General features: G+C 42.9%; 1 protein-coding gene across 1 annotated transcript in view; it reads right to left on the bottom strand.

Annotated features, from left to right (window-relative positions):
- Positions 1-26,212, bottom strand: part of LOC111660277 (uncharacterized) — a 33,412-nt gene extending 7,200 nt beyond the window's left edge. The window contains exons 1-7 of the mRNA XM_087175868.1: positions 26,206-26,212; positions 25,271-25,654; positions 23,951-24,125; positions 23,661-23,788; positions 21,402-21,695; positions 17,462-18,607; positions 64-12,078 (exon numbers count right to left, since the gene is read on the bottom strand). Coding sequence (XP_087031994.1) covers positions 64-12,078; positions 17,462-18,607; positions 21,402-21,695; positions 23,661-23,788; positions 23,951-24,125; positions 25,271-25,654; positions 26,206-26,212 — 14,149 coding nt within the window. The remainder of the gene's footprint in view (positions 1-63; positions 12,079-17,461; positions 18,608-21,401; positions 21,696-23,660; positions 23,789-23,950; positions 24,126-25,270; positions 25,655-26,205) is intronic.
- Between the last annotated feature and the right edge of the window lie 453 nt (positions 26,213-26,665).

The raw sequence follows: 26,665 nt of genomic DNA, 5'->3' as shown, positions 1-26,665 counted from the left end.
ACAGAACATTATTCTGAGCTTACACATGTTGTATTTCAATTAAAGCCATTTACAGAAACATACCTGAAATTTCAACAGTCTCGCCAACAATGGTGTGTCCCAAATCGAGTCCTGCATCTGGCTGGGCAGTCAAGTCACTGTCCACTTTCTCATCCCCACCAGAGGAAGATGGCGGAGTGGTAGCTACAGATTCAACTAACACTGACTGGCTTTGCGTCTGAGCTGGTGACACTGTTGTGAAGTCTGTATAGGTCCTTGTGGGCATTTCAGTGTGAGGTGAGACATCTCCCTTTATTTTATCCACATCTTCCTCTTTCCCAGAGGTGCTATCAACACTAGCAGTCTCCACCTTTGAATCTGTGGTAGCATCTACCTTGAATATAGTCTGGATTTCATCTAAGGACAGAGACTGTTGTTCCAAACCGTAGATCTTTGGTTTCTTTGTAGTCATCAACTCTCCAGACCCACTGTCAGAGCTGACAGACTCACTTTCAGGCCCAGTGCTAAAGTCGGAGGGTGACTTAGTCGAGAAGGTGATACTCTCAAGCTCATCACCACCCATCTTAACAGTGCTTTCTGTGGTCATGCTTTCCTCTGAGCTGCTGATGCTTTCTGAACCACTCTCAGAACCAGATGCACTGAAGGGAGCTGGTGCAGAAGGCATGACAGTGATAGCTACTGCTTCTACAGGTGACTGAGTGGCCTTTTCTTTTGAGCTACTTTCAGTGCTGCTCACTGAGTCAACAGGCTTACTCTCAGATGTTTGAGAAACAGCTGGAGGTGCAGTCATGAACACAGCTACTTTTTCTGGTGCTGTAGTTTCATTGTGTTCTGGAACTGCGTAAACCATGTAGCCAGGTCCTTCATAATCTGGGGGCAAATAGTCATAATCTGGAAGAGGTGCTGTTTGGACAGTTGTATCTGGGGATGATTCAATCTTTGCACCACTCGAAACCTGTTCAAGAGTGGGTTCAACCGGCCCATCTTCAGCTGAAGCAGATACACCTTCAGTCACTGAAGAAGCGGCAGCAGGCACAGTAGTTGATTCTGTAATCTGACTTATTGCATGACTTGCAAAACTAGGGTGAGTTGTGGTCAGTGACACATCCTGAGAGGAAAGATCTGTGTCAGGGCGGTGTGTTAGTGTCATCTCCGACTTGACTTGTTCAAATGATTCTTCGGGAGTTGTTAGGGCCTGTAAAGGAGAAACTGTTGTGGCAAACTGGACCAAAACATCAAGCTGTGAAGATGCTGATGTTGAAAGAACAGCTGAGTGTGTGGTGAATACTACATTAGTGTCTGAGCTTGTAGAGGTTTCTGCGGCATGTGTAACACCAGTGGGTTGATGCGTACTTATTGGGTCTGAATCCTGTGTCTCCTCTTTTTCAGAATCTGTTGACCCTGACTCAAGAGAAGTCTCTGTTGACTCGAAAGTGCTGGCCACGGCAGGGGATTGTGTTCCATATGCTTCAGTGATGAAGTTCTCAGGTGACGTGTGACCTGAGCTTTGTTCATATGTAGATGATTCTGGTTTATCGGTTTGTGTGTGTGTTAAAGTACTGGTGATACTATCCATCTTAACCGTACTGGACAGGGATGAAACAGTTACAGTGACAGAGTCAGAATCAGAGATATCAGATGTCCCTTTGCCAGAACTTTCTTCTGGTAAAATGATAATACTCATTTCTGTTGATACAGAGATTTCCTCAGTCTCATAACTTGAGCCCTCTTTATCTGTTGAAGTGTCTATCTCAAGTGACACTGCAGTTGATTTCACAGTTGAGGAGGGAGGAGTGGCAGTCTGTTCACTCTCTCCTGTCACCATTATGAGTGATGCTGTTGATGTCTCTCCAGAACCCTCTTGATCAGTCACACCTGATATGGAAGCCAAAGATGGAGTCTCAGTGCTGAACAGTGAAGACCCAGTTGGGGACAGACGCTCTTTTGTTTCCTCTAGAGTTTGTTCAATTGAACTCTCTGATGTTTCCACTGAGCTTGACTCTGCAGAACTTGCTGTCTTGTCAGCTGCAGTTTCTTCTTCAGGTTTTGCAGATTTCTCAGTTGCTGGTTTTTGAGTTATGGATTCAACCCCAGCCGACTCGGTCCCTTTAGAGTCTTCTATTTCATCTGTAGGAGGCGAGGTCATCACAGCATAGGTCGATGTTTCCTGGACTTTACTGTCTTTATCTGAGCTGCCTTCAGTGTCAGTTGAAACTTCTTTGGCTACAGGTGCTCGGCTTGGTGCTTCATCCGTCTTATCTTTCAGCGATGTGGTGGTAACTCCAATCTGGGGAGTCACATCACTAGGTTCAGAGTGCTGGCCTGATTCCTCACTGGGCAACATTGGGCTAGTTGTGGCCAACACAGTTTTCTCAGAGGAAATGTCAGTGTGGGGATGATGAGTGAATGCAATCTCAGACCTTGCCTGTTGGAAGGACACCTCAGGTTGTGTTGTTTCTGGTTCTGGGACAAAAGTGGTGACAAACTGAACCATCACGTCAGGCTTTGAAGTGCTTTGTACAGAAGAAACTGTGGATGTAGAAACTGATTCTTCTGTGGACATAAAGTTGATTTGGTCACTTGTGCTCTCTTCGCGTGCTGGGGTTGATGTTGCTCCATTGGTAGAGGGGGAAACTGTTTCTGATGATGACGCTGTCTTTGCCTCTGTGGTTATCTCATTCATTTGAGTTTTATCCTCTTGGGTCACTGTGATTGGTTTCTCTGTGCTGAACAAAGGAGTGGCTACAGTCTTTTCACTCTCAGATGTCAATGTCATAGGTGATGCAGTTGTGGCATCTGCAATCTCAACCTCAGAGCTCACCACATCTGGAACATCTGTGATACTTGCCACTGAATATGTATCAGAGCTGTAGGGAGGAGATAATGTTGTTGTGGATACTATTTGTTCCATTTTTATTGTACTATGCAGAGGAGCAGCTGTGTGTGTCAAGGGCTCTGTCACATGAGTGTGATCATCTGATCCAACATCAGGAGAGGATGTGACAGTTGGCTTCTCGGTGCTATAAAGACTGGAAGCAGAACCTGATACTGCTATTTCAGTCTCCCCAGTGCCAGCTTCAGGTGATGTAACTGAAATTGTTGTTGGTTCGGCCTTCACTGTTGAAGCTGTCAGTATACCAGATGTTTGACCACTTGAGGTGTCAGTATCATTAATGTCTGACGCAGAAGTGACAGACGGTTTCACTGTGCTATCGATGGACAAGGAAGCACTTGTTGGTGACTTTGCGACCTCTCCTATGGTACCTCTAGGTGAGGTTGGTGAGATTTTCTCGGCCTTAACTGTTGTAATTACAACCTCAGTGGACATACTTTGGTTTGGGCCACCTGAAAACTCCTCATTTGTATCTCCTGTGTCAGGGGCAACAGTTGGTTTCTCAGTGCTGAACAGTGAGGAGGCTGTAGCTTTCACTGGCTTTTCAGATGCGCTCCATCCATCCACAGAGAACGCTGAAGTTGCCTCTGAATTATACAATGTAGAGCCTTCTTCAGAATCCTCACCTGAATATTCGTCATCAGTTATTTCACTGGTTTGTTTCACTGTGCCAGGTTCAGTGGACACTAGTGTGTGTGATGTGACAGTGACTGAAGGCACAGTGGCTTGTGTGGAACCTTTGGTCTCATCAGCTGTGTCAGGACTTGTGGCCATTATGGCTGTGGGTGATGGGGTCATGGGTTTTTCTATTTCATCTGTAGTGCCCATATATTCCTCACTGGATACTGGAGTGACAGAGCTGGAGTCTGTTGTTTCAGTTAAGGCTTGAGATGGCAAAGACGAGGATGTGGAGATCTCAGTGATAGACTCAGCGACTTTATCAGTGGTGCCTTCACCTGATAAATCATCCTTCACCAGCTCTGGAACTGGTTTGGTGTGAATCTCGATAGGGAAAACTGTATGTGGTGTGGTTGAATCATATGTTTCATCAGAGCTCGATTTTGTGGACACGGTGGTAGCTGGGGTGGCATGTGGTGACGATGTGACCATCTCTTCAGTAGAAACTCCTTGCATAGGTGATGGTTTTGAAGTGGACTGTGAATATTCAGAAGATGTTGACGCTGATGTCAAATCAGTGGCTGAGGTAGCTTGTAACGTTACTGGTGTAGGAGTAAAAAAGGTGTCACTGTCGGTCCCTGAACCTTCTGCTTCTTCTGTTACCTCCAACTTTTGTGTCATTGTAACTGCTGTGATGCCTCCAGCTTCCTCTGTCTTGATGGTTGGGTAAAATGAAGAGGAGGGAACTATGGAGGTAACATCTGCATCAATGATGGTATCATCTTTTGTGATATGCACAGGAGTACCTTCCTTCATACTCTCTGTAACTGCAGAGAATAGCTCATCTTCATCTGTTGCATCCTCTGTGAATATGGTGCTTGTGCTGGTTGATGGTTGAGACACATGCAAGACCATGGTAGGTGTTTGTTCACTTAGGTCAGTCTTGGGTCGGCTGCTACTGGGTGTAATGATCACAACCTGTTGGTCTGTAACACTATGATATATGATGGAGGGAATTGGGGTGGACATTGATGTTAATTCATCTTGCTCATGTTCACTGCTGGAGCTTACTGTAGTGAAGTCAACTGTAGTGTGATCACCAACTGAGGCTCCAGTTGTATGAGGGGACATAGTTGTATAAGAAGACTGCATTATGTGCTCAGATACAGCAACTTCATCTTTCACAGTGGCTTCAGAAGTGATGGGGGTATCGGGAGCAAATTCACCCTCCTGTGAGGAAACCTGTTCATCAGAGGTTGTTGTGACTGAAACGAAGGTTTCCATTTCACCGGTCACTTCTCCAAACGTGATACTCTCAATCGCTGGTGGCTTTGATGTGAACATCTCAGTAGTTAGGTCACCAGAACTTTCTTGCTCTGTCAAAGTAAAATCTGGACTTTGTTTTGATGTATCAGTTGTGGAGAGAGACATGTCAGCTGACCGGGCAGGTGTGATATTAAATACTGTTGTGATATTTGGCTTATCGGTGCTGTAGAGAGAGGAAGCTGCAGTTAGAGCAGATCTTGGAATATCAGATGTTCCACTTTCACGAGATGCTGGTGTCATTGTAGGTTTCTCTGTGCTGAACAGGGAGGAGGCTGTACTCTTTGTGCTATCAGGAGACTCTGTATTATAAACAGCTGAAGATGACACTGAAGACGTCTGAGAGAACATATCAACTGTGCTCCCTGGAACGGTTGGAGTGTGGATTTCTAGAAGCATTGCAGTTGGTTTTTCAGTGCTGTAAAGAGAAGAGGCTGCGGTGCCAGTAGGTTTTTGTGTAATGGCAGTGGACTTATCTGTTGTTTGGTCAGTTGAGCTCTCCTCTGTGACAGCAACAGCACTAGAAGACACAGCGATTTGTTTTGTAGCTGCTACTGTCACGGACATTGTAGGAGGGTTTGTGACTGGTACAAATGTAGTTGACCCATTAAAAAAGTAACTACCTGAATCCTCATCCTCATCACCAGAGTCATCTGTGAGGAATCCACTGCCCGGCTCAGTAATGTAATTCTCAGTGCTTGTCATATGTGGCGGTTGGGTTGATGACATAAATTGCTTGGCAGGCTGTGTGCTGGAGGGATCTGAGGATGTAAAACTTGTCTTGCCGGATGTGCTCTCAGTCTCTATTTCAGTCTCATCTGTAGCCACAGTAAATTCAGTCAGGGGTTTTGTGGTAGTCTCAGTGGATGGCTCTGAACCAGAGCCGTCTGGACTTGACTCCAAGTCATCCTCTTCACCAGAGCTCTCCATGTCAATATAAGTAGAGGTTTCCTTCGAGGTAAACACAGTGACACTGGGGATTGCCATGGGTTGAGATGTTTCAAGTGTATAGGGACTTGTTGTGACAGTTGTATGCTCTCTGTCACTTTTTTCCTCAACAAATGTGGGTGTGATTAATGGTCTAAATGATGTGGTTGTTGTTAAGGTTGTTTGTTCCACTGAGGGCTGCTCGGCTGCTGTTGGTGTTTCCAGGGCAGTTTCATCTTTGGATGAAGATATGTCATCTCCTGACCTCTCTACATCAGTAAAGAAAAATTCAATTGTGGGAGATAAGCTGGAGGAGACAGAAGATTGGATAGCATTTGTAGACTGCTCTGTCATGAACTGTGGTGAGGGTTGGGTTGATGATTCAACACCAGGCTGTGATGTGCTGTCGGTTGGTGGCACAGATGTTGGTTTCTCAGTACTGTGGTGAGAAGAGGCTATGGTTGCATGAGATTGTAAAGCTTCAGTTGTTTCCGTTTCAGGGAATGCTGTTGTCAATAATGGCTTCTCAGTGCTAATCACTGAAGACACTGTGGTGGCTGTACTTGTTTCTTCTGTGAGAACCTTTGTAACAGATGTTTCATCCGTCGCAGTGCTCTTGGTAGGTTCTTCAAACACTTCTGGTGTCTCGGTACTGAACATGGAAGACACAGGAGTGGTGGAAACATCACCTGAGCCGTCTTCATCAGTGAATAATGACCTTGTGTCTGTGGTAAAAGCAGTGACGGTAGGTTTAACAGTTGTTCTCACAAAAGAAGGTAAGGTTTCAACTAATGTGGAGTCTGTGCTGATGCTGTGGTCCACCTCCTCATCGGGCTGTACTGAGGGTGCAACACTTGGGTACATATCAGGGGTTTGCACCCCAGAGCCCTCTTCATGCAAGATGCTAGCTGAAACTGCTGTTAGTGTTTCACGTTCCTTGGTGAACATATTATCAGGGGTTGGACTTCTGGTGCTCTCCTCAGTGGTAGTTGTGATCACAGAGTGTGTCTCAGGAGTTGATGTGGGCTTTTCTGTATCAGAAGAAATTGATTTCTCAGTACTGTACAAAGAGGAAGGTGTAATAACAGTAGATAATGAGCTTGTTCCAGTTGCAAGTGATGCTGTTGTTACTGTTGGTTTTTCTGTGCTGAACACTGAAGAGACGGTGGGGGATGTTTGACCTGCAACTTTGTCGGTAAAATCAGGGGTTTGATGAATAAATTCAGTTTCATCTATGATAGGAATGGATGGCCTTGTGGAGCTTGGAGATGTAGCAGCTGTTTCGTGCGAGCTGTCAATCACTATAGGTGAGTGGTTGCTTGGTTCCACTATTTGGTCTGTAGATGACAACAAAGAGAGGGCAGATGTTTCCTCTGTAAAAATTTCAGTTGTTTGGCTTGTTGAGATGTCGTCTTCTGTAATAGTAATTGCAGAACTAGTCTCAAATTCATCAATTATTGGGATGGCTGATGTTATTTCTGTGCTTAATTGCTTTGGAGGTTGCCGTGTAATTGTAATGTCTGATGTTGACTGCTCAGGTGTTACTGATGCTTCCATTGTCTGACTTGTGCTGTAGAGGGATGAAGCTGCAGTAATACCAGTTGCTGAAGTGTCACTTATTTCAGATTCCTGTGATGCTGTGACTGATGACGACAAAGTAGTTGTAGTAAAAACGGACTCTTCAGTGAACTCAGTGATGATGTTTCCAGAACCCTCTGTATCTGTGGTGATGAAGAAAGATGATGTTTCAGGTTTAGCAGTTGATCCACTGATTGATGGAGTGGACTCCACCATTGTAGTCTCACTGCTAATATCTTCTTCATCAGTGTCTGATAGAGTAGATGATACAACAGAAGCCAAACTTGGAATCACTGTTATTGAGCTTGTTAGTGTCTCATCAGAGATAGAGGAAACTGATGGTTCTACTCTAAGTGATGGCATTTTTGTTTCATCTGTTTCAAGACCTTTCGCTGTTCCAGGAGACATTGCTGTTGGTGCCTCAGTGCTGAATAATGATGAAGCTGTAGCTGTGACAGAGGAGGTTGAAGAGAACATGTCTGGGGTTTGGGAACCTGAGCCTTCTTCATCTCCTGGAGTGGAGGCTGAGGGCCTTTCTGTCTGATCTGTGACGGTGCTGTCTTGTTCCACAACTGGCAGTGCTGTCGGTTTCTCAGTACTAAACAACGATGAACCTGTAGTAGCTGCAGTGTCTTTGCCAGACATCACAGTCGTCTGTTCTCCTGAGGTCTCTTCATCTGTGGTTGGGAAAGCAGAACTTTCCTCTGGTGTTACTGAATCTTCCTTTGTCTGACTTGTGGTAACAGTCTCTGGTGTTTCAGGTGACACTGATGTTGGTTTCTCAGTACTGTAGAGAGATGAAGCTGCAGTAATACCAGTTATTGAAGTGTCACTTATTTCAGATTCCTGTGATGCTGTGACTGATGGCGACAAAGTAGTTGTAGTAAAAACGGACTCTTCAGTGAACTCAGTGATGATGTTTCCAGAACCCTCTGTATCTTTGGTGATGAAGAAAGATGATGTTTCAGGTTTAGCAGTTGATCCACTGATTGATGGAGTGGACTCCACCATTGTAGTCTCACTGCTAATATCTTCTTCATCAGTGTCTGATAGAGTAGATGATACAACAGAAGCCAAACTTGGAATCACTGTTATTGAGCTTGTTAGTGTCTCATCAGAGATAGAGGAAACTGATGGTTCTACTCTAATTGATGGCATTTTTGTTTCATCTGTTTCAAGACCTTTTGGTGTTCCAGGAGACATTGCTGTTGGTGACTCAGTGCTGAATAATGATGAAGCTGTAGCTGTGACAGAGGAGGTTGAAGAGAACATGTCTGGGGTTTGGGAACCTGAGCCTTCTTCATCTCCTGGAGTGGAGGCAGAAGATTTTTCAGTCTGATCTGTGACAGTACTGTCAGGTTCCACAACTGGCAGTGCTGTTGGCTTCTCAGTGCTAAACAATGAGGATACAGTAGGAGCTGCTATTGGTGCCTCAGTGCTGAATAATGATGAAGCTGTAGCTGTGACAGAGGAGGTTGAAGAGAACATGTCTGGGGTTTGGGAGCCTGAGCCTTCTTCATCTCCTGGAGTGGAGGTAGAAGATTTTTCTGTCTCATCAGTAACAGGAGAAACTGAGGGCCTTTCTGTCTGATCTGTGACGGTGCTGTCTTGTTCCTCACCTGGCAGTGCTGTTGGTTTCTCAGTACTAAACAACGATGAACCTGTAGGAGCTGCAGTGTCTTTGCTGGACATCACAGTCGTCTGTTCTCCTGAGCTCTCTTCATCTGTGGTTGGGAAAGCAGAACTTTCCTCTGGTGTTACTGAATCTTCCTTTGTCTGACTTGTGGTAACAGTCTCTGGTGTTTCAGGTGACACTGATGTTGGTTTCTCAGTACTGTAGAGGGATGAAGCTGCAGTAACACCAATTTTTGAAGTATCACTTATTTCAGATTCCTGTGATGCTGTGACTGATGGCGACTCTTTGCTCAACCTTGAAGACAAAGTAGTTGTAGTAAAAACTGACTCTTCAGTGAACTCAGTGATGATGTTTCCAGAACCCTCTGTATCTTTGGTGATGAAGAAAGATGATGTTTCAGGTTTAGCAGTTGATCCACTGATTGATGGAGTGGACTCCACCATTGTAGTCTCACTGCTAATATCTTCTTCATCAGTGTCTGGAAGAGTAGATGATACAACAGAAGCCAAACTTGGAATCACTGTTATTGAGCTTGTTAGTGTCTCATCAGAGATAGAGGAAACTGATGGTTCTACTCTAAGTGATGGCATTTTTGTTTCATCTGTTTCAAGACCTTTTGCTGTTCCAGGAGACATTGCTGTTGGTGACTCAGTGCTGAATAATGATGAAGCTGTAACTGTGACAGAGGAGGTTGAAGAGAGCATGTCTGGGGTTTGGGAACCTGAGCCTTCTTCATCCACTAGAGTGATGACAGAAGATTTTTCAGTCATACCAGTAACAGTAGAAACTGAGGGCTTCTCTGTTTGTTCTGTGACAGTGCTGTCTTGTACTTCAACTGGATGTGCTGTTGGCTTCTCAGTGCTAAAGAGAGATGAGGCTGAAGCTGTAACAAACTGTGTAGTTGATTTTTCATCTGTCTGTTTGCCTGAGCTTTCTCCATCTGTAGAGGTTTTTAATGAGATTGTCTCTGCCACACCAGCAGTAGCAGCTGTGCTCGGTTGTGATGAAGCTGCTGGTTTTTGTGTCCCTTCATACAACGTTGTTGTTTTCTCAGCGCGGTAAGTGGGTTGTGTGCTGTCAGTGATGTCACCAACTGCTGGTTCCTGTGAAATGGACGGTATTTCCACATCTTCTTCTTTCACTTCACTGGCTGTGCTAAGTGTTGAGGATGGCAGCATTGTAGTTGCTGCAGTAGCTTCTGTTGATGTCATACCAGATGTTTGGTCATCTTCACTCTCTCCAGCAGTGCTAGGATTTAGGGAACCTGTCTCGGTAATGCTACTTCCTGGGGACACTGTTGAATGTTGTGTTTGAACTGTGTCTTCAGTTACACCTGAGATTTCTACTTTTGAAATTGCAGTTGAAATAGACGCATCTGGTCTGATGGGAGAAGTAGGGGTGGCCACAGGTGAGGAAGTTTCCTCCACTCTTTGGTCAGGTAAATCAGTCATTACTGATGCACTTTGTGTTGAGTACTGACTGAAAAATTCAGTGAATGAAGCCATTGTTGTCTTGATAATTTCAATAGCACTGTATAACGGGGAAGCAGTGGTTGCAATGGATTCAAGAGAGGGAGGCGATGTTTCATCTTGTTTCCTCTCCTCCTGTGCGGAGGTGGTCGCTGAAGCTTTTTCGGACTCATCACTGGAAGGAACAGATGTTTTGTCTGTGCCAGCAGTTTGTACTGTTTGTGATGTTTCTTCACTCTCACTTGTGGCTTGATGTGTTGGTATAGGGCTCATGCTCAAAGATGATGTTGTAGTCCCTGCAGAGGTATGTGATGGAAGGCTCGTTGTAAATATGTCCACTGTTTGGTCACTTGAACCATCCTCTGATGTAGGCATTGCATCAGTCGCAGCGTCCCCAGTAGGCGAGATGGAAGGTATTTGGCTGACTGTACTCCCTTGCTGACTTATGTCTGTCCCCTCTGAAGTCTCAGCCAAGATAGGTGCAACAGATGACGAAGATTCAGTGCTGCTTACATCTATGGCTCGTGTTATCTCAGTCTTTGCTGTCTGTTCAAGAGGGGCTGAACTACTAGATACTAAAGGAGCCATTGTGCTGAAGGCAAATTCTTTTGGGGTTTGGGTCTCTTTCCCTCCCTCCACATCTTGAGTCGAGCTCTGTGAGTCACTAATTGTTGATGTTGGTGTTTTCCCATCAGCGTCATCAGAGGAGGGAGTTGACACAGTCTGTAACGTAGACTGAGTGCGGTCTTCCGCAGCTGGAGTGGCAGATGTGCTCTTTGCTTCCTCTGTGACTTCTGCTTTATCTCTGGCTGTGGGAAGTTCGGTTGATGAAGTGACAGGGAATTGGTCCTCAGCCTTCTCTGTCTGAGTCACATCTGAGTCACTTTTCACATAAGTGGGAGTCCACCCTGACTCGTCTACCTCTTCTTGCACAGATGTGGTGATGACAGTGGTGGTTTCCTTATCACCCTTTGTTGTTTGGGTTTCTCCAGTTGCTTTAGTGGCCTGTGGCTCCGCTGGTGTTACTGTAGGAACAAAGTCAGCCGAGGTAGCTGTGACATCACTCATCCCCTCTGTGGCATCTGAGGCACCTGGGTCAGTTTGAGTTTTCGGTGTGGTTTTTGCCTCCACTGTTGAGGCTTGAACAGAGGTTGAGTCTTTCTGTGTGGGGCTTTTTGTGTTCAGGTCATCTTCTTCAGGGAGTATGTGAGGAGGTGTTGATTCAACTATTGGGATTATATAAGACTCATATTCATCAACATCTGGGATCTCTGTAGAAATCAGTCCTTCTGTTGATTCCTCCATAGAGTCAGTGGAGTTATCAACAGGGGGATTGGTCCAACTATAATCAAAGACTGTGGTTATTTCATCACTTGCTCCCAGAGTTGTCACATTAGTCAAAATCTGGGTACCTTTGGCCTCTATTTCTTCTGATCTCTGTGGCTCCAATGTGATCTCGTGTTTACCATTTATAAAACTAACAGCTGGAGTGAGGGTTACAGCAGCTTGAGGGAAAAGGTCTGGGTCCTCACTCTGCTGGATGGGCTCACCATCGGCTATGGAAGGGGTGGGATGGTCAGGCACAACTGGTATGGCAGGAGACTGAGAATCTTGTGGCTGCAGAACCTGGTCAACTGTAAAGAAAATAAAGGAATATAAGGGCAGGCTGTGAAAATTTAGCTTAATAATACAATAAAAATAAAAAAGAATCAATGTTAGCATTTTATTTCTAAAATACTGGGAGTAATAGGTATGACATTCTGTTATAGATAGTTACATTATCACACACATCGCACCTAAGAAGTGCTGTTTTCAGCTATCAGTGAAAAAAAATACAACATTAAGAAAGGTTAATTCAAACATTGATTTTATCATCAAGTCATCAAATTTAATGTATCAATCATAGGGATTACAGCTACAAGACTGTAGAACTCTGGGCTATCACTCTGAAGGTATCTTTGCTAAGTCTCAGAAATTATTAATAATAAAACAATAAGAAAGCGCACTCATGAAAAATAAAAGATGACACATATGTTAAACAAATGTTGTAATATTGAAAAATATTCTCTCTTCATGTCCGTAAACTTGTAAAACACAGAACTACTTTCTGCTACCCTGCATTTGCAATTAAGTCAATACTACAAATAAAATATTTGAATGATTGATGAATTTCATACTTCTTATGAGTGTTGTCACAAAATAAAAAACATTGCAATTAAGTCTCTCTCCAACATATCTGAAAGTCTCGACTGCCTTTGTGACTGAACCTTATCCAAAACATCTCCTGTCCTGTCTTGACTAAAAAAGGATAATACATTCGAATCATAGTATATCACTATGTTGACAACATTTATGGTATGTGTGCAACTATAGTTGTGACTGCTGAGTGTTTTGTCAAGACATTTTAGAACATATTGTCATGAATGGATATAAAACATCAACACTATATTATGTAATGCAATCAAAAGCAATATCATCATACTTTACATCTTAAAATATTTTAATATTTTAAGAGTTTAAACAATTTGACCTTCATAAAGGTAACATATACAGTAGTATTATTGATTTGGATAGCATTGTGTTTTGGAAGTGTTCATGCTACTATGCCTGCTCCCTGTATATTATCTAAATAGAGGTTCACAGACTAAGTGATTTCAGATGTCAGCAGCTGTCTGCTCGTAATTTTAAGTCTAACACAGAAGCAGCGTTCAATTCCCTTTAGAGCATGCAATGTTATCATCATCTACCTACGCTATGTTGCCTCGGATGGGTTAATGTATTCATATAAATAAACAAGATGTTGTCTGGCTGGAAATAATCCACCTCCTCTAAAAGACAGTTGCCTTGAATTACTACACAAAACCAAACTATCAAGGTATTGAAGCTGTTATATTGCAGCTTAGTTAAGTGAACTAATAGATGCCAAACATAGCATTTGAAGCTAAGAAATAGGGTTTGAGTCCATGCCCCTCTCTTTAAGTAAAACAATCACTGAATGTAATGTTTCTATAGAAAGGAACATGTTAAATTTGAAGACTGGCCCAAACAACAACCCTTCATCATCCTCATCTCTGTAACTCATGTGGCTATCCTCCTTCCTACAAGAAAATGCATTCCAGTTTTGTTTCGCATTCCCATAATTCATTAAAAAAAGCCTTGAAAGTGCGCCATAGTGTCAAGCCTTTGACAAATCTGGAATTATGTATAGAGCAGGTGGCAAAAAGAAAAGAGGTGGAGCTGTGGTTAATCCTAAAATGAACAGTTTGGTCCTGCTCAGCATGAACTGTTTACTAGTGTTTGCATTATGTAGTACAAGCAAAGAGGAGGAAAAGATTATTCACACACAAAAACTCTAAATCCTTTAGTATACAAACTTTGCTTTCTTTCTCTCTCTCTTTCTCTCTCTCTCTCTCTCTCTGCTCCTTGTCTCCTCTCTCTCTGTTTCCCACAAACGGTGATTCAGAAAGATTATTGGTTGCAACCAAGAACACCTGCACCAGCTCAGCTCCACAGAAAGACACCTGTTAATAACCCAGGTCAAGCCTGGGAACTCAAGCAATAGACCCACGTGACTGACCCACACACACACATACACACACTATCTTTCTCCCTCTCTTTCTCTCTCCCTCCCTCTCTCTCTTTCTCTCTCTCACACGCACACACACATAGAGGTATTTCCCTTTAATCCCCTCCACCTCGCAGCATCAGTTGGCTGTGTTACATTAAACATGAATGTCCAAATCTAAATAGCAAAGAGAAGCACTGACCACCCCTCGTCTTCATACTGGGGTTAGGCACAAACACAGCTGGCAATCAGCGTTAAGTGATTCATTACTCCTTTTGTTGTGATTTCTTTTTTTTTTTGGTTATTTTATCTGAGCCAATCTACATGACCCTGCAGTAAGCACATATAATGATTATGCAATTACGTATAAAGCAGACACTGTGCTCCTTAAAGTGCTTGGGGACCCCAATCATCACATCAAAGCATATGCCATGCAAGAAAGTCAATAAAAACAAACGCAATGGTCAAAGTTGTCATATTGACATTTAAGGTGCATTGATTGATTCACAATATTCCACTTTCAAAAGTTGCTGTTAGCTGCTGGTATCCTCCGAGCAGCACAGTGACTGAATTATTTTTTCTACCCAGCTATCATTGACTAGTAAAGATGAAAAGGCAGCAAAATAATTCTTTCATTCATCATTCACTCTTCTGATAGTTTCTTTATTTGTGATGCCAGACAGCATGTGTTGCTTGCTTAGCTACATTTCATAGCCTAGCCTATTAAATGAGCTTGACCTCTGCCTTCACTGCAACTTTTCCTCTTAATAGATGTTTAGAATGTGGATTCATTTGCTTGACACAAGTAAGTAAATTAAAGCATTCAACACATAAACTTGTATTAATTCACCTATGCTGCTTAATGCCACGCTAATTACAACCTACTACATCCATGGTATCATGGTACCATGGCAAACCAGCACCACCAGCCGGCTACCTTAGCATAGCATATAAATTGGAGACAGGAATTAACAGTTAGCCTAATTAACATTTTACATTAATTTTGCTTAATCCGCACAAAAACTGAACTCCAGGAAGTTACTGCACATGGCCAAGGAATAGTCTGGCACATAACCCCCCATAAAACTGCTGTTGTTACACTCCAGTTTTTGTTATGTCATGTTAACGTGTTGGACAGAGTCAGGCTAGCTGTACAGGCTTATATTTATTGTGCAAACATTAGAGCAGTATCAGTCTTTTTTTATCTAATACTGACACACAGCGAATAAGCACATTTCCTAAAATCCCATATTCCATAAAGGACTAGTTTAGCAAGCCTTAGTGAAGTGGATATTAAATAGATGTTTTATTGCAGTAAGAATGTAATGTTGGTGGTTCTGTGCATTGTTTTGTGACATTTGTGGTTGACACGCCTCAGAATATCAATATTTCAATGAGGCATAACATGTCATATAAACAGTTTTACAGTTTAATTTTCTTCAATTAATCAGAAACACATGGGCACCGTTCACATGACCATAACACTGACATGTTTTGGAGAACAATACATATTCATTCATTCATTTTTTTTAATATCCTGATATTATTGTGCACTTTGTTACCATGTAGCCAGCCAACACGCTCCTCCTTCTGACACAATATTTTCCACAAGCTTTTCCCACACAATCTGGGAGGGCAGAAAGAGACGTGAAGTGCCTCAGCTGAGCCACATCACATGATGTAGCAGTAAAAGTAGCTATAATCACCCACTTTGGTCATCAGGCAGCCTCCAGCTGTCCTCACAGAAGGGAGACTTTGCATTTGCAATGACATCACCTCTTGAGGTGGTGTCCAGTCTCTACTGAAGACAGGCATCTGTGCTTACTCAGGTAGACTGCCAACACACCCTTGTTATTGCCAGGCTGGCTGTCAGTAAGCTGGTACATACACACACAAGGAGAGAAATACTGCAAATGCATAGTTGTTTGCAGGATAAATACACACGAGGCATACAGACAGAGAGATTTTGTGTCTTATTTACGTACAGTGCTGTACATGCACACACAATCATATAAGCTTTGGAATGAGCACTTTTGGCACTAAACTGACCACACTGCATACACACAGTGCTGGTGAACACACCAGCAGCTTGAGCGTGTATAACCTGGAGTACAGACTGCTGCTCTCTCAGGCAGACTTAATACCTACCACGAAGCCGGACCAAATTCCAAAAACCGCCAAATGACCAATTCATTCACTTGTATACTTTCCAGTTCACTGTATCCCTTTCCTCCAGCACGAGCTGCTCTTCAGGGACAAGGAATGAGTCACCGTGGCAATGTTTGCAGCTCAGATGGAGAGCAAATTAAAGGAGTAGAAAATGATGCAGCTGCTGTTTGCACGTGAGATCATGTCCTGTTGACTTCTCAGTTTTCTTTAACCAAGTCATGTCTACAACAACATAATTAAGATAACTCAAAAAGGAACATTTGAGTTCTCCCACAAACAAGCAGAAATACAGACCATATAATGTCACTATCATAAAAATCCCAGTTGAAGAAACACTTTGAAAATGCACAAGTAGATTGTAAAACTGTAAGAGATAATTATTCATAACATGAAAACTGATTTATGATTGCATATTTATTTTTTTTATTTTTAAGAAGAAAATTTGATACTAAGTATTCATGCAAAGGTTATAGCAATTTTAGTTTTAAAGCTTGTGATCCTGACCCTAATCTCTCCCTACTGCTGTCTCCTCATATCTTTTTTTTCTCTTTCTCTCTCTCTCTATCTTTCCCATCTTCACTGTGTCAGAATAATTATCAGGACATCTGCTCATCTGGACTGAGAAAGCGTAAACAGTCTTCCAGCAGAATTTCACACTGAGAATACACATCGACATGAGACCGAGGGAACCGGAAAAACAAAACTCCCCAATTTAGTTGCATGGGGAAGGAACAAGCATGAGTAGCAGTGTGCTGTAACTGCTTGTGTATATGCAGATTACAATTACCACTAAATATTATATTTGCAGTGCAAGTGACTGAACCTTTACTAAACTTCAAAAGTCTAAATGCTTTAGGAATATTAGTAAAATCTTACAGGAAACAAGGACAATATTTTAATTTGAGATGGTTGTAGATGAAATAAAAACATCTAACTGCTCAACAGCAGAGGTCCTATACATTGCTTATGCCGTGTTTGCTTTACCTCAGTTTCCTCCAACCTCTATACATTCTCACCAGCGGTCACAATCAGACCTTCTCTCCCCTTCAGCACCCTGGACAGCACAGCCTCCCCCAACTCCCAGCTACTGTACAGCAACAATTTCATTATATATCAGATGAAACAACCCTGGGAAGCAATATGCCACATAGCTTAGTTATTGTGACATCACTCTTTCTTTTCATCATTGCGGCCAAATAAGGATGAAGCGATGGCATTTCCTATTTGCATAAAAAAATATGAATTACATTATATTTGAATAAGGTATAAGTGGTCTGTCTTACCTGACACATTCTGCATCTGCATGACAGTGGTCACTTGGATGGACTCAGCAGCGGCCGCTGTGCCTGGAGTGGTGGTCGTGTCGGCCACAGCTGAAGCCATGGGAGCGGATGTAAAAAACTCTCTGTCAACATCTGGCGCTGCGTCCTCCTCTGTCTGGGTGTCACCGCTGTGCTCCGGCATCCGAGTGGTGGACTCATCAAAAACACTCATTAATGATGTCACATCTTCCGTTGAGGTTCCACTGTCGATCGGGATGCCGGCGGACGTCGCAGGTGCGGGTGTGGTCTTTTCCATGGAGACGACGGCTGGTGTTTCTGCATCCTGCGTTTGCGGTGTGGTTTGTGTTGTCTCTGGTCGTCCTGTCTGGTGGCTCACCTCTTTGCCGGGTTGGGTGTTAAACATAAAGGTGGTATCCATGGGAACGACTGTTGTTCCATCAATAATACTAGTGCTGTCTAATGGGCTGGATGTGGAGTCCTGTTGGGGTGGCTGAGTAGGAGGAGGTCCCTCTACAGCAAAAGAAGTCTCCATCTCATCCACGTTAAAAAAATAATCTGGGAATGGTGTTGTTGAATGAAGCCCAGTGGGTGAGGGTGTCGACCAATCGGTTGATTCTGTTGGAGTGTCGGTGAGGTCAGAGGTCATCGTTGCGGTGATGTCAGCATCAAGAATGGTTTCCTCAGTCTTTCCCTCAGCAAACATGGCCTCTGTGTTGAGAGAGGCCTCTGGTATGGGGACATCAGGTTGGATCGTGCTGATCTCAATCACTGAGTGATCGTCTGGTTCCTCGACGGACTCAGACACTGATTCTGTGGTATCAGTACTTTCTGTTGTTTGTTGGGGTTCTGATTCTGGTGCCGCTGTTATGTCATCAGTTTCCTCCTCTTCATCTTTGATGGTGGGTGCGACTGTGGTGATTAACTCTTCTTCTTGGCCTGCTGGAGGGGAGCGAGGTGGAGCCATACTGGTAGAGAACATAGATGGGGCATTCGAAGGGACAAGAGAGTCTGGAGATTCAGCTGCCTCTGATACACTTTCCGATGTTGGGCTAAGCGTAGTCGTGCTACTCTCCAGTAAAGGGACGGTGGTGGTTCCTATCACAGACACATCCACGAAGGAAGTCTGGTTGATCACCTCTCTCCTTCCTATAAAACACACATAAGCACATATAACACACACGTACGCACTTGAGTCAAATGTCACACAGGCTGTACATGATGTGGAAAACTAATACAGTCTTTATGAAATAGTATATTTTTATTCCGCAAGTATGTGACAAACCCTATGAGTCAAATAGCAGTCAAGGAGCAATACGCAACCACTACAATAACAGTCTGACACTTAACATTAAAGTACCCAGAGTTAAAAGTTCCTTCCTCTCTTAACTCTTCATGTTGTTTATAACTAGCACTAATATTAATTAATGCACTGTTTTCAAAGACACAGCGGAACCAATGTTACTTAAACTTACAGAGCAAAGCTTTAATGTGTATTAGAGTGGTTGGCAAATAACCTCAATTACCTTAAGGTACTAGTATTATTATCCTTTCCTTTGCTTGATTAAATTGGATAGTCTGTCGTTGACACAGACAGGGTGGTTTTCTGTGAAAAACCAAGAGCGCTTTGAATGTTTCTCTCAAGATTTCCTGATCTGCCTGAAACGATTCACATGACTGTAACAGAGGAATTAAACCGCATATAAACTGTAAGGAATCTAGTGTCGTGGTTTTATTGAAGCTGCCCTGACTATTTTTATCCTCTGTGCACTAGTTCTCCTCCAACGGTTCGTCTGAATGTTTACATGTATTTTTTGTGCCATCATTGAAGTCCCATCATCTCTCTGTGCTTGTTCTCAAATGCTCTGTAATGAACCTGTCTACTTATTCTTACGGTTTTACTGAGTTAATTCCTATATGTCTCTCTTGAACGTGCCTCTTCTTCCCTGCCCCCCTGTCCTCCAATGCTCCCTCATTTACACACACACCCATAAAAAGCGGTGTGACAGCTTTAGAAAGCTTTCCTCAGTGGCGCAGACAGATTGTGTAAATCCAGCTGTTGGCCATTACGTACTAGCCCTCTTTCTTCAAGGAACTATCAATGATGTAAGGTGTGACACACGTTTTTCCCTAGCAGAAAAAAAAAGGGCCTACTCTAAGAGAGAGTGCATTATCTCACCGATGCATTTGAGCTGTTGCTGTTACGGAGGCCTTTGTTTTCCTCTGGGCCAATCCAGAGACCAATCAGAGGCCAATTATCCCCATTTTCCCTTTGCACCTACCTCTTTTCTCCACGTCTTACTGTGTAGTCTAACTGACATAGGTTTACATAATAAATTCTTTTTGGAGATATTATTGGGAGTGGGAACGCAGGAAAAATGATGGAGTGAGTCCCACCAAACAAGGGTACTTGAAAAGCACTTAGAGGGGGGCGTAAATACAACATGACTGAGAGAGCTGACATGAAATACACAGAGCAGGAGGTGAGGGTGGCCTGTTTGTGTGCCCTCTGAACTCCATGGGGACTTATCACTGCGAGAGTTAGTAAGGCTCAGGGGCAGTAAATGGCCAGGCAGGGGACGGCTTATCTGTCCAACCTCTCATTTGTAAAGATGGAAAGGCCGGGTCAGAGGTCACCGAGGATGACTGAATTTAGAAGTCCAGCAGTAGCTTTGTCCATTATCCAAATGTCTGCTCTGATAAGTACAAGTGAGAATGACGGAGGGCAAACTCTGACAGCGGAAATGAGAGGAGAAAGGTGAAAAGGCAGTTAGATAGTGAGTCTAAAAAGTCTGACAAGTGTGGTATTAGTTACCTTTGCTGTTTCTCTAAATGGCGACTATCATCTGTCATTCGGCTTTTGCCCTGGGGATACTGATTAGTTAAGAACACTTCACATTTTGAGGGATCAGCCTAATTCTGCTAACTTCCAGTGAACCGTAAAGTGTCACTATTTATAGAGATCCATAGCTATATTCTCCTTTCTTCCCATGGTCAGAAATCACCACACTTTGTCATTTGCATGCATAAATAAATGTATCCTACATGTTAGTCCTAAGGAAGTGAAAAATTAAAAGTTTACAGAAGTGATAAATTAATGACTTTCTACATCCCCAACACCTTGGCTACTCAGGTTTCTTTGGATTATTATGATTGGAATTATAATTAATTTGGTTTATGGTTTAATTTTCTGAATATTACTCAATTATTGTTTTAGTTTGTTTCACATCGGCAGTGAGGTTGAATAAGGATAAAGTTTAAGAGGCCTCGATTAGCCCAGCTGGAAGTAATAAAGATAAAACAACACAGACAGATGCTGACTGTTCACAAACTCAATTGGTCATTATTCTCTAAGAACTGGCCTGTCCATTGCTTTGAAAGTAAACAGAGCTTACCGGTATGATTTTACCCTCCTCTTGGCTAATTTTGTTGCCGCAGAAATGGGCGGGAAACTAAAATGTGAGACACTGAGGTCAACTGGACACTGCGATCTGCGAGACTAGTCTGGCACATAGCACGCGATGCTCATGAGAAAATTATTCCTCTGCTTTGCTCCGGTTGTTGTTGTTGTCATTGAAATTATACACATACAGCATGAAACAGAAAGACAGAGTGAATAGAACAATGGACAACAGATGAGATGGGTTGTAAACATTTTAAAATGTTGGTCTGGTTTAGATGTTGGAAAGTGCACAGTGGTGCAAAGAAGCAGAAAATCAAAGGGTGGAGGAGCAGAAGTGAATACATACACGAGATGAGATCATAGCTCCTTACAATCCAGGCCTGGTTTGACAGGGAATGGTGTGTGCTTTCAAATACTGTCTGTCTTTTATAAACCAAAATGTAAACATATACACCGCACGGCCGACCGTATGCAGGCAACACTTTCATCCATGACACACTGTAAATCTACTAAATAGTATCAACAAGATCCTGGGTTTACCTTTAAAACAGTAAGCCCCAAGCTTCTTAGTTGGTTCTGGGAAGCCAGTCTGGTTCCTGTAGCGATACATGGTCCTGACGCCAAGAAGACCTCCCCCACACTGCAATTTGGGTACTGCAACAGGATGTCGTACACTGCCATCGGAGAGCCAGCCATAGTCGCATCTGTCCAGGCCTTGTCGCCAGGCAGCATGGAGCTGGCCAGGGGTTGCCAAAACAGCATTCATCTTCTGGCACTCTTCACGGGCCTCCTCAAGAGTCATCTTACGGGTCACAGGAGCATAGTACACTTCACCTGAAACAAAGAGAGCAAAACGCAATACAGTCTGAAAGCAGAACCAAAAATGATAACAGATCGTCAGTGATCACAGCAAACCAAAACTGATTACAGTAAGAACCAGTGACTCAGGGCAGAGGGTTTAATTCACTGTTCAACCAATCCAATAAATTTTGGATTGAATCAGTGCTGTATCACTAACAGATGGACAGCCATTTCATTTTAAATAATTTGAAATGAAAGCCCTACTAAAAAGCCTATCATCTGGAGTAATCACTAACCGCAGATTTTTAGACCATTTTGACCTTTCAGAAGAGTCATAACCCAAAAACAGCTGACAAAAGTCACAGCTGTGCAGGGCACGGACCCAAAACATCTCCCACCGATCATATTTAGGACAACAGTAGTTCATTCATTATATTAATCTGAGGTGGGATAGCAATGCAGACAATGTGCCTGGCCTGTCAATGAACGTGTCTGTGCTTCAGGACATTAGGTTTCCCATCGGGGGTGAGTGAAAAAGATTACACCCTCTATTTTTCCTTCCTTCATGTTGTTCATGTCAGGATCCTACCTTCAGAACGGTCACTGCACTAGGACAATTATAAATATTTGTCTTTGCCAACAGGAATAAACGAAAGACTACGGACAGGCAAGCTCTCAATTGAAAACCAAACAACAATACAAGAGAGGATGACTGACTGAGTTTATGTTTTCAGTTAGTCTTGGGCGTAGCTTTTCAAATGTCAATGTCCCATTGATTTACAATGGCATTGAGATTAGGAGAAGTTTCTCACCCAGAAATGTACTCGCTCTTAAAAGCAGACATGGTTCAGTGATCTTACTGGACATTTTCTGTCCATTAAACTTTATATTGATGACTACCAGTAAGCTGTCAGTAGCCACACGTTTAAATGAGGCGAAACAATTTTTTTTATCATTTCTCAACAGAAAAGAGGAGAAAACTGATATGACATCAATCAAATTAAGGAATATCCAAGGCATTGTGGTGAACCAGCAGTCCAAAAAAACATGACACACAATGTCCCAAGGAAATGTCTACGATGCTCCTTTCTATCACTAATTAATACTTGATTAACAATTAATAATGATCCAAGAGCCAGTAAATCAAAGCAATTACCTCTTTAGTTGAGAATTCTGATGTATGTGCGTGACACACAGTTTAATAACAACACACTTACTCGTCACGTGTAACAGGCCCAGAATACAGAATAAAGTGAGGTCAAAGATGGATATAGAATTTCTTGGAGAGACTGAAGAACTAAGTGAAAGATGTAGGTGTATGTCCCTGGTGGATTTGGGACGGGGTGATGTTCCCTGGCTGCTCATAACACTAATAATACAGATGTCACAATACTGACTGTTGGCCGCATATTCACGCACAATTGGTTTGTATTATGTTCTGTAGCAGCTGCGCTGTCCACATCCCAAAGAATAGGAGCAACTACAGAGAGGGCTGGTTGTAGTTTAAATGTGTCAAGGGGGAGGTTAAAAGCTCTGAGTGGACTTGAGTCCATCAGCCGCAACAGACCGGAAAATGAACAGACAGAAAAAGACTTTTGGCTGAGAAGTGAAGACTTCCCACAAGCAATACCAAAGACACTTTAAACCCCCATTATCACATTTTTGTTGCTAACCGCAATGGTGAAGAATCAATTTCAATTTCTACTTTTGAGAGAGAGACTATTAAGAGCTTCTCTCTAACCCTAGCTACCTTTCTACAACACGTGGGACTGTTTGGCGCAACAAAATATATAAAAGGTAACACATTGTCGCCAATAATATTTTCAAACAAAATAATGAAGTCTATTTCCACAGTAGTTTTATAAGCTGTGAAAGTAATTTGCTTTGGCACTGTGATAATCTGGACGTTTCGTCATTTGAACCAAAGGGTGTGTCAGTGCTTCTAAACAACAACTCATTGCTTAGAACTAGAAAAGCCAAATTTTGAAGCTGACTTACCATTAAGTTTATCTACGTAACAGTATACATCATAGGTCTCCGTTGGTTTCCTGGTTCCATATGACCTAATGCCAGGTTTAGTCTGTAGGTTGCCATAGCAGCCATTCCTTGGCTTTGTAATTGGGTACCTATGCAGAAAGAGGAAGGAAGAGCCTTAATAACACATAAGTCAAAGCATCGCTGCGCCAAAATATTTAACATCACATCAGAACACAAACAAACATATGTGACTGAAAAGCGGTGTTGTTTAATATACATGACTTTCGAAAGAGAATTAAAATACAGCTAACCTCACTGTCTGGTCAGCAATCCAGCCGGCATCACATTGGTCAAAGCCATCCTCATAGGCTGCTTTCAGTTGGTCGTATGTAGCAATGGTTGCTCCAATATTTTGGCAGGTTCTGACAGCGTTCTGGTAGTCCAGTGTGTACCTGTTGGTGCTTGCCCGGTAGTGAAAGACAACACCTGCCAACAAATAGTAACAAAAGAAAAAGACCATCCAGAAATGAAACATAATGAGGGTTTTTATACAAACATTAACACAGTGATCTGGAATTGATCAGCGTAATTTCAGTGCTATAAATTATGGCAAACGTCTTTTAAGCACACACCATGAGTGAAATAATTGTCTCTCAGCTTGTTTGGAAAGGAGGAACTTTGCAATAAACCAAAAGGATGAGCAAAATACGACACAGTTCACCACAAATGAACAAGATAACTGCTGATGATGCCATGGCCCTGAAATCCCCATATTTGTGGACAGCAAACAGACGCAGAAGAATGATTGATAGTCCTAATTAACATTGCAGATAGTTGGAAAAGAGGTTGTGAAGATTGTTAACCAGTGGAAATCCAGACTATCCCAGTGCCCCCCCACTCCACCCATGTTTTCTGCATGCCCAAAACATGAGTTGTTATTTCCCAGAATTCTTCTCAAGTGAGGAAATGTAGAATACACATAATGTCACTAGGTAAGGACTGTTGAGCCCCTCTGGGGATACTACAACATTTGACTTGGTGGAACTGCAATAATGTTGCATTATCGTATACATAATTTAAACCTTGTGTAAAGTTAATGATGGATACTGTGGAATTCTGTCTTTGCTCAGCGAAGGCAAAGTAAAAAAAAAGACTCGGTAACACCCACTGAGTGCCCCACCAAAGAGAAAAATCTCCACTGACAAGGTGGCACCCAAGATGACGAGGGCAAATGAGGTTATGTAGCTTTTGCTGTGCCCATACCAACATCTGGAATGTCACCCACATTTGGGCTCTAATGGCTGATTGGGATACACAGATGAACAGTGGAATTAAAATACTGCAGTACTTGGTATGGACAGGGACCCAAAGTCTCGTCTGATTTGCATCTAAAATAAGAACAACTGAAAACTGTGGTTACTCTGTGTAACTACTGGGTAGCTGCTGCTATCAAAGTAAGCAAAAGGGCGCCCATAGTTCTCTCATACGTTTACATTTCTATCACCACTTGTATTGCATTTCACTATTATTAAGCCCGTGCAGCAACCCCCTTCTACATTCAGAGAGGATCTTGGGGAAGTTATTTTAGAGTCTTTTGTCTGATTCCAGCATGATGCAGGATAATGTCTTACCGTTGACATTAAGGTTAACTGTATCCTGGGTGTCTTCAATGCCATACATAACCTCACAGCGATACGTGCCCGCATCACTGGCACGCAGCTTGACCATCGTCAGTGAGGCGTCACCGACATCCTCAGGGTGACTGGGCACTGACACACGGTTCCTGTAGCTGGAACCTATCTTGATGACCCCATTTTGTGCCACCAGCACTGTGGATTCTACGTTTCCCTCTATTTTGGTCCATTTGATCCGCAAGTAATCTCTGCTATACATGGCTGTTCCATTGGGACTGATGACAGGTGCTGAGGTCGGGATGGTGGAGAAGAAGCAGGGAAGATTTACCTTCCCTGAGAGGGACCCAGTGACTGGTCTGATTATTGATAACGTGTTGGAGGCTGAAAGGCAAAACACAGAAGGGTTAAATGCAGCTTCAGTTCATATTCATCCATTCACAACTGTATTTTTATGCTGTTCTTCATCTATTTTTCATTTTATTTCTTGTCATATAAATACAAATATAAATATCTTCTGTTTACTCTCGCCCCAGCAGATGCAAGTAGACCCTATAAACAGCCAGACGCATCACATTGACAGGGTGTGACAACTACACCCAGCCCTAATAAAGAAAACATGCATCATGGCCTGAAAATGGCTCTTGGAAAGTCAAACCTCATCCCTAAAATGATGGGTGTGGGAACACATTTAACCCTGACTGTAGTGTGAGCGCAGCATGTTCGTTAAAAGTTAAAAGTTAAAGATAATTGGTTAAACAGGGGAGTCACGGTTGCATCACTCCATGTTATGCCACTGCTGAGTTCTGCGCATGTGAGTTTTCCTTCTCAAATAATCTCTCCTTCACCTGCAGGAGGACTAACTGATGATGGCAGGTAGACCCACACAAAACAAAGTCAGCATGCCACACACTGGGCAATATTATGTGTCTCACCTCTCATGACCTGCTACTCTATTCTCAGCTGAAAACTTACTACTGATGTTACACACCTATGTTGCATTACAGGGTAAGAATATTTAAATTCATCCTACAGTCCTTCATCTTCCAGACCAGACAATGGTAACTGTTACTATGATTAATCCACCTCCCTTCCCCTTGAGCTCCATCCACATTTAAATCTGGTGACTGTATCTCAGTCTCACTCCACTTCTATCTGAAGCATGTGAGATGTTAGACAGAATGCCAGACACAAATGAATGGTAACAGGCTGAATCACACTTGGCCCTGTGGAGAGGGAAAAGATTTACCTTTATTTTTTCTTTTCTTTTTCTGGAAGGGGTAAGAGGAAGGGGGGTGGGGGGTGGGGATATTCACAGGGAACAATGTGGGGAATGCTCTGGAAACAGTGGTGGGACAGCCCCAGAGGCATGAGTGTGTGCTTTAACGGGGGGGG

The sequence above is a fragment of the Seriola lalandi genome, unplaced genomic scaffold (assembly GCF_002814215.2).
Source record: "Seriola lalandi dorsalis isolate HSWRI2012SDOR001 ecotype SW California unplaced genomic scaffold, Sedor1 jcf7180002054517, whole genome shotgun sequence".
Taxonomy (NCBI): domain Eukaryota; kingdom Metazoa; phylum Chordata; class Actinopteri; order Carangiformes; family Carangidae; genus Seriola; species Seriola lalandi.
The sequence above is the reverse complement of the archived record's forward strand: the minus strand, read 5'-3'. Positions and strand labels throughout refer to the sequence as shown.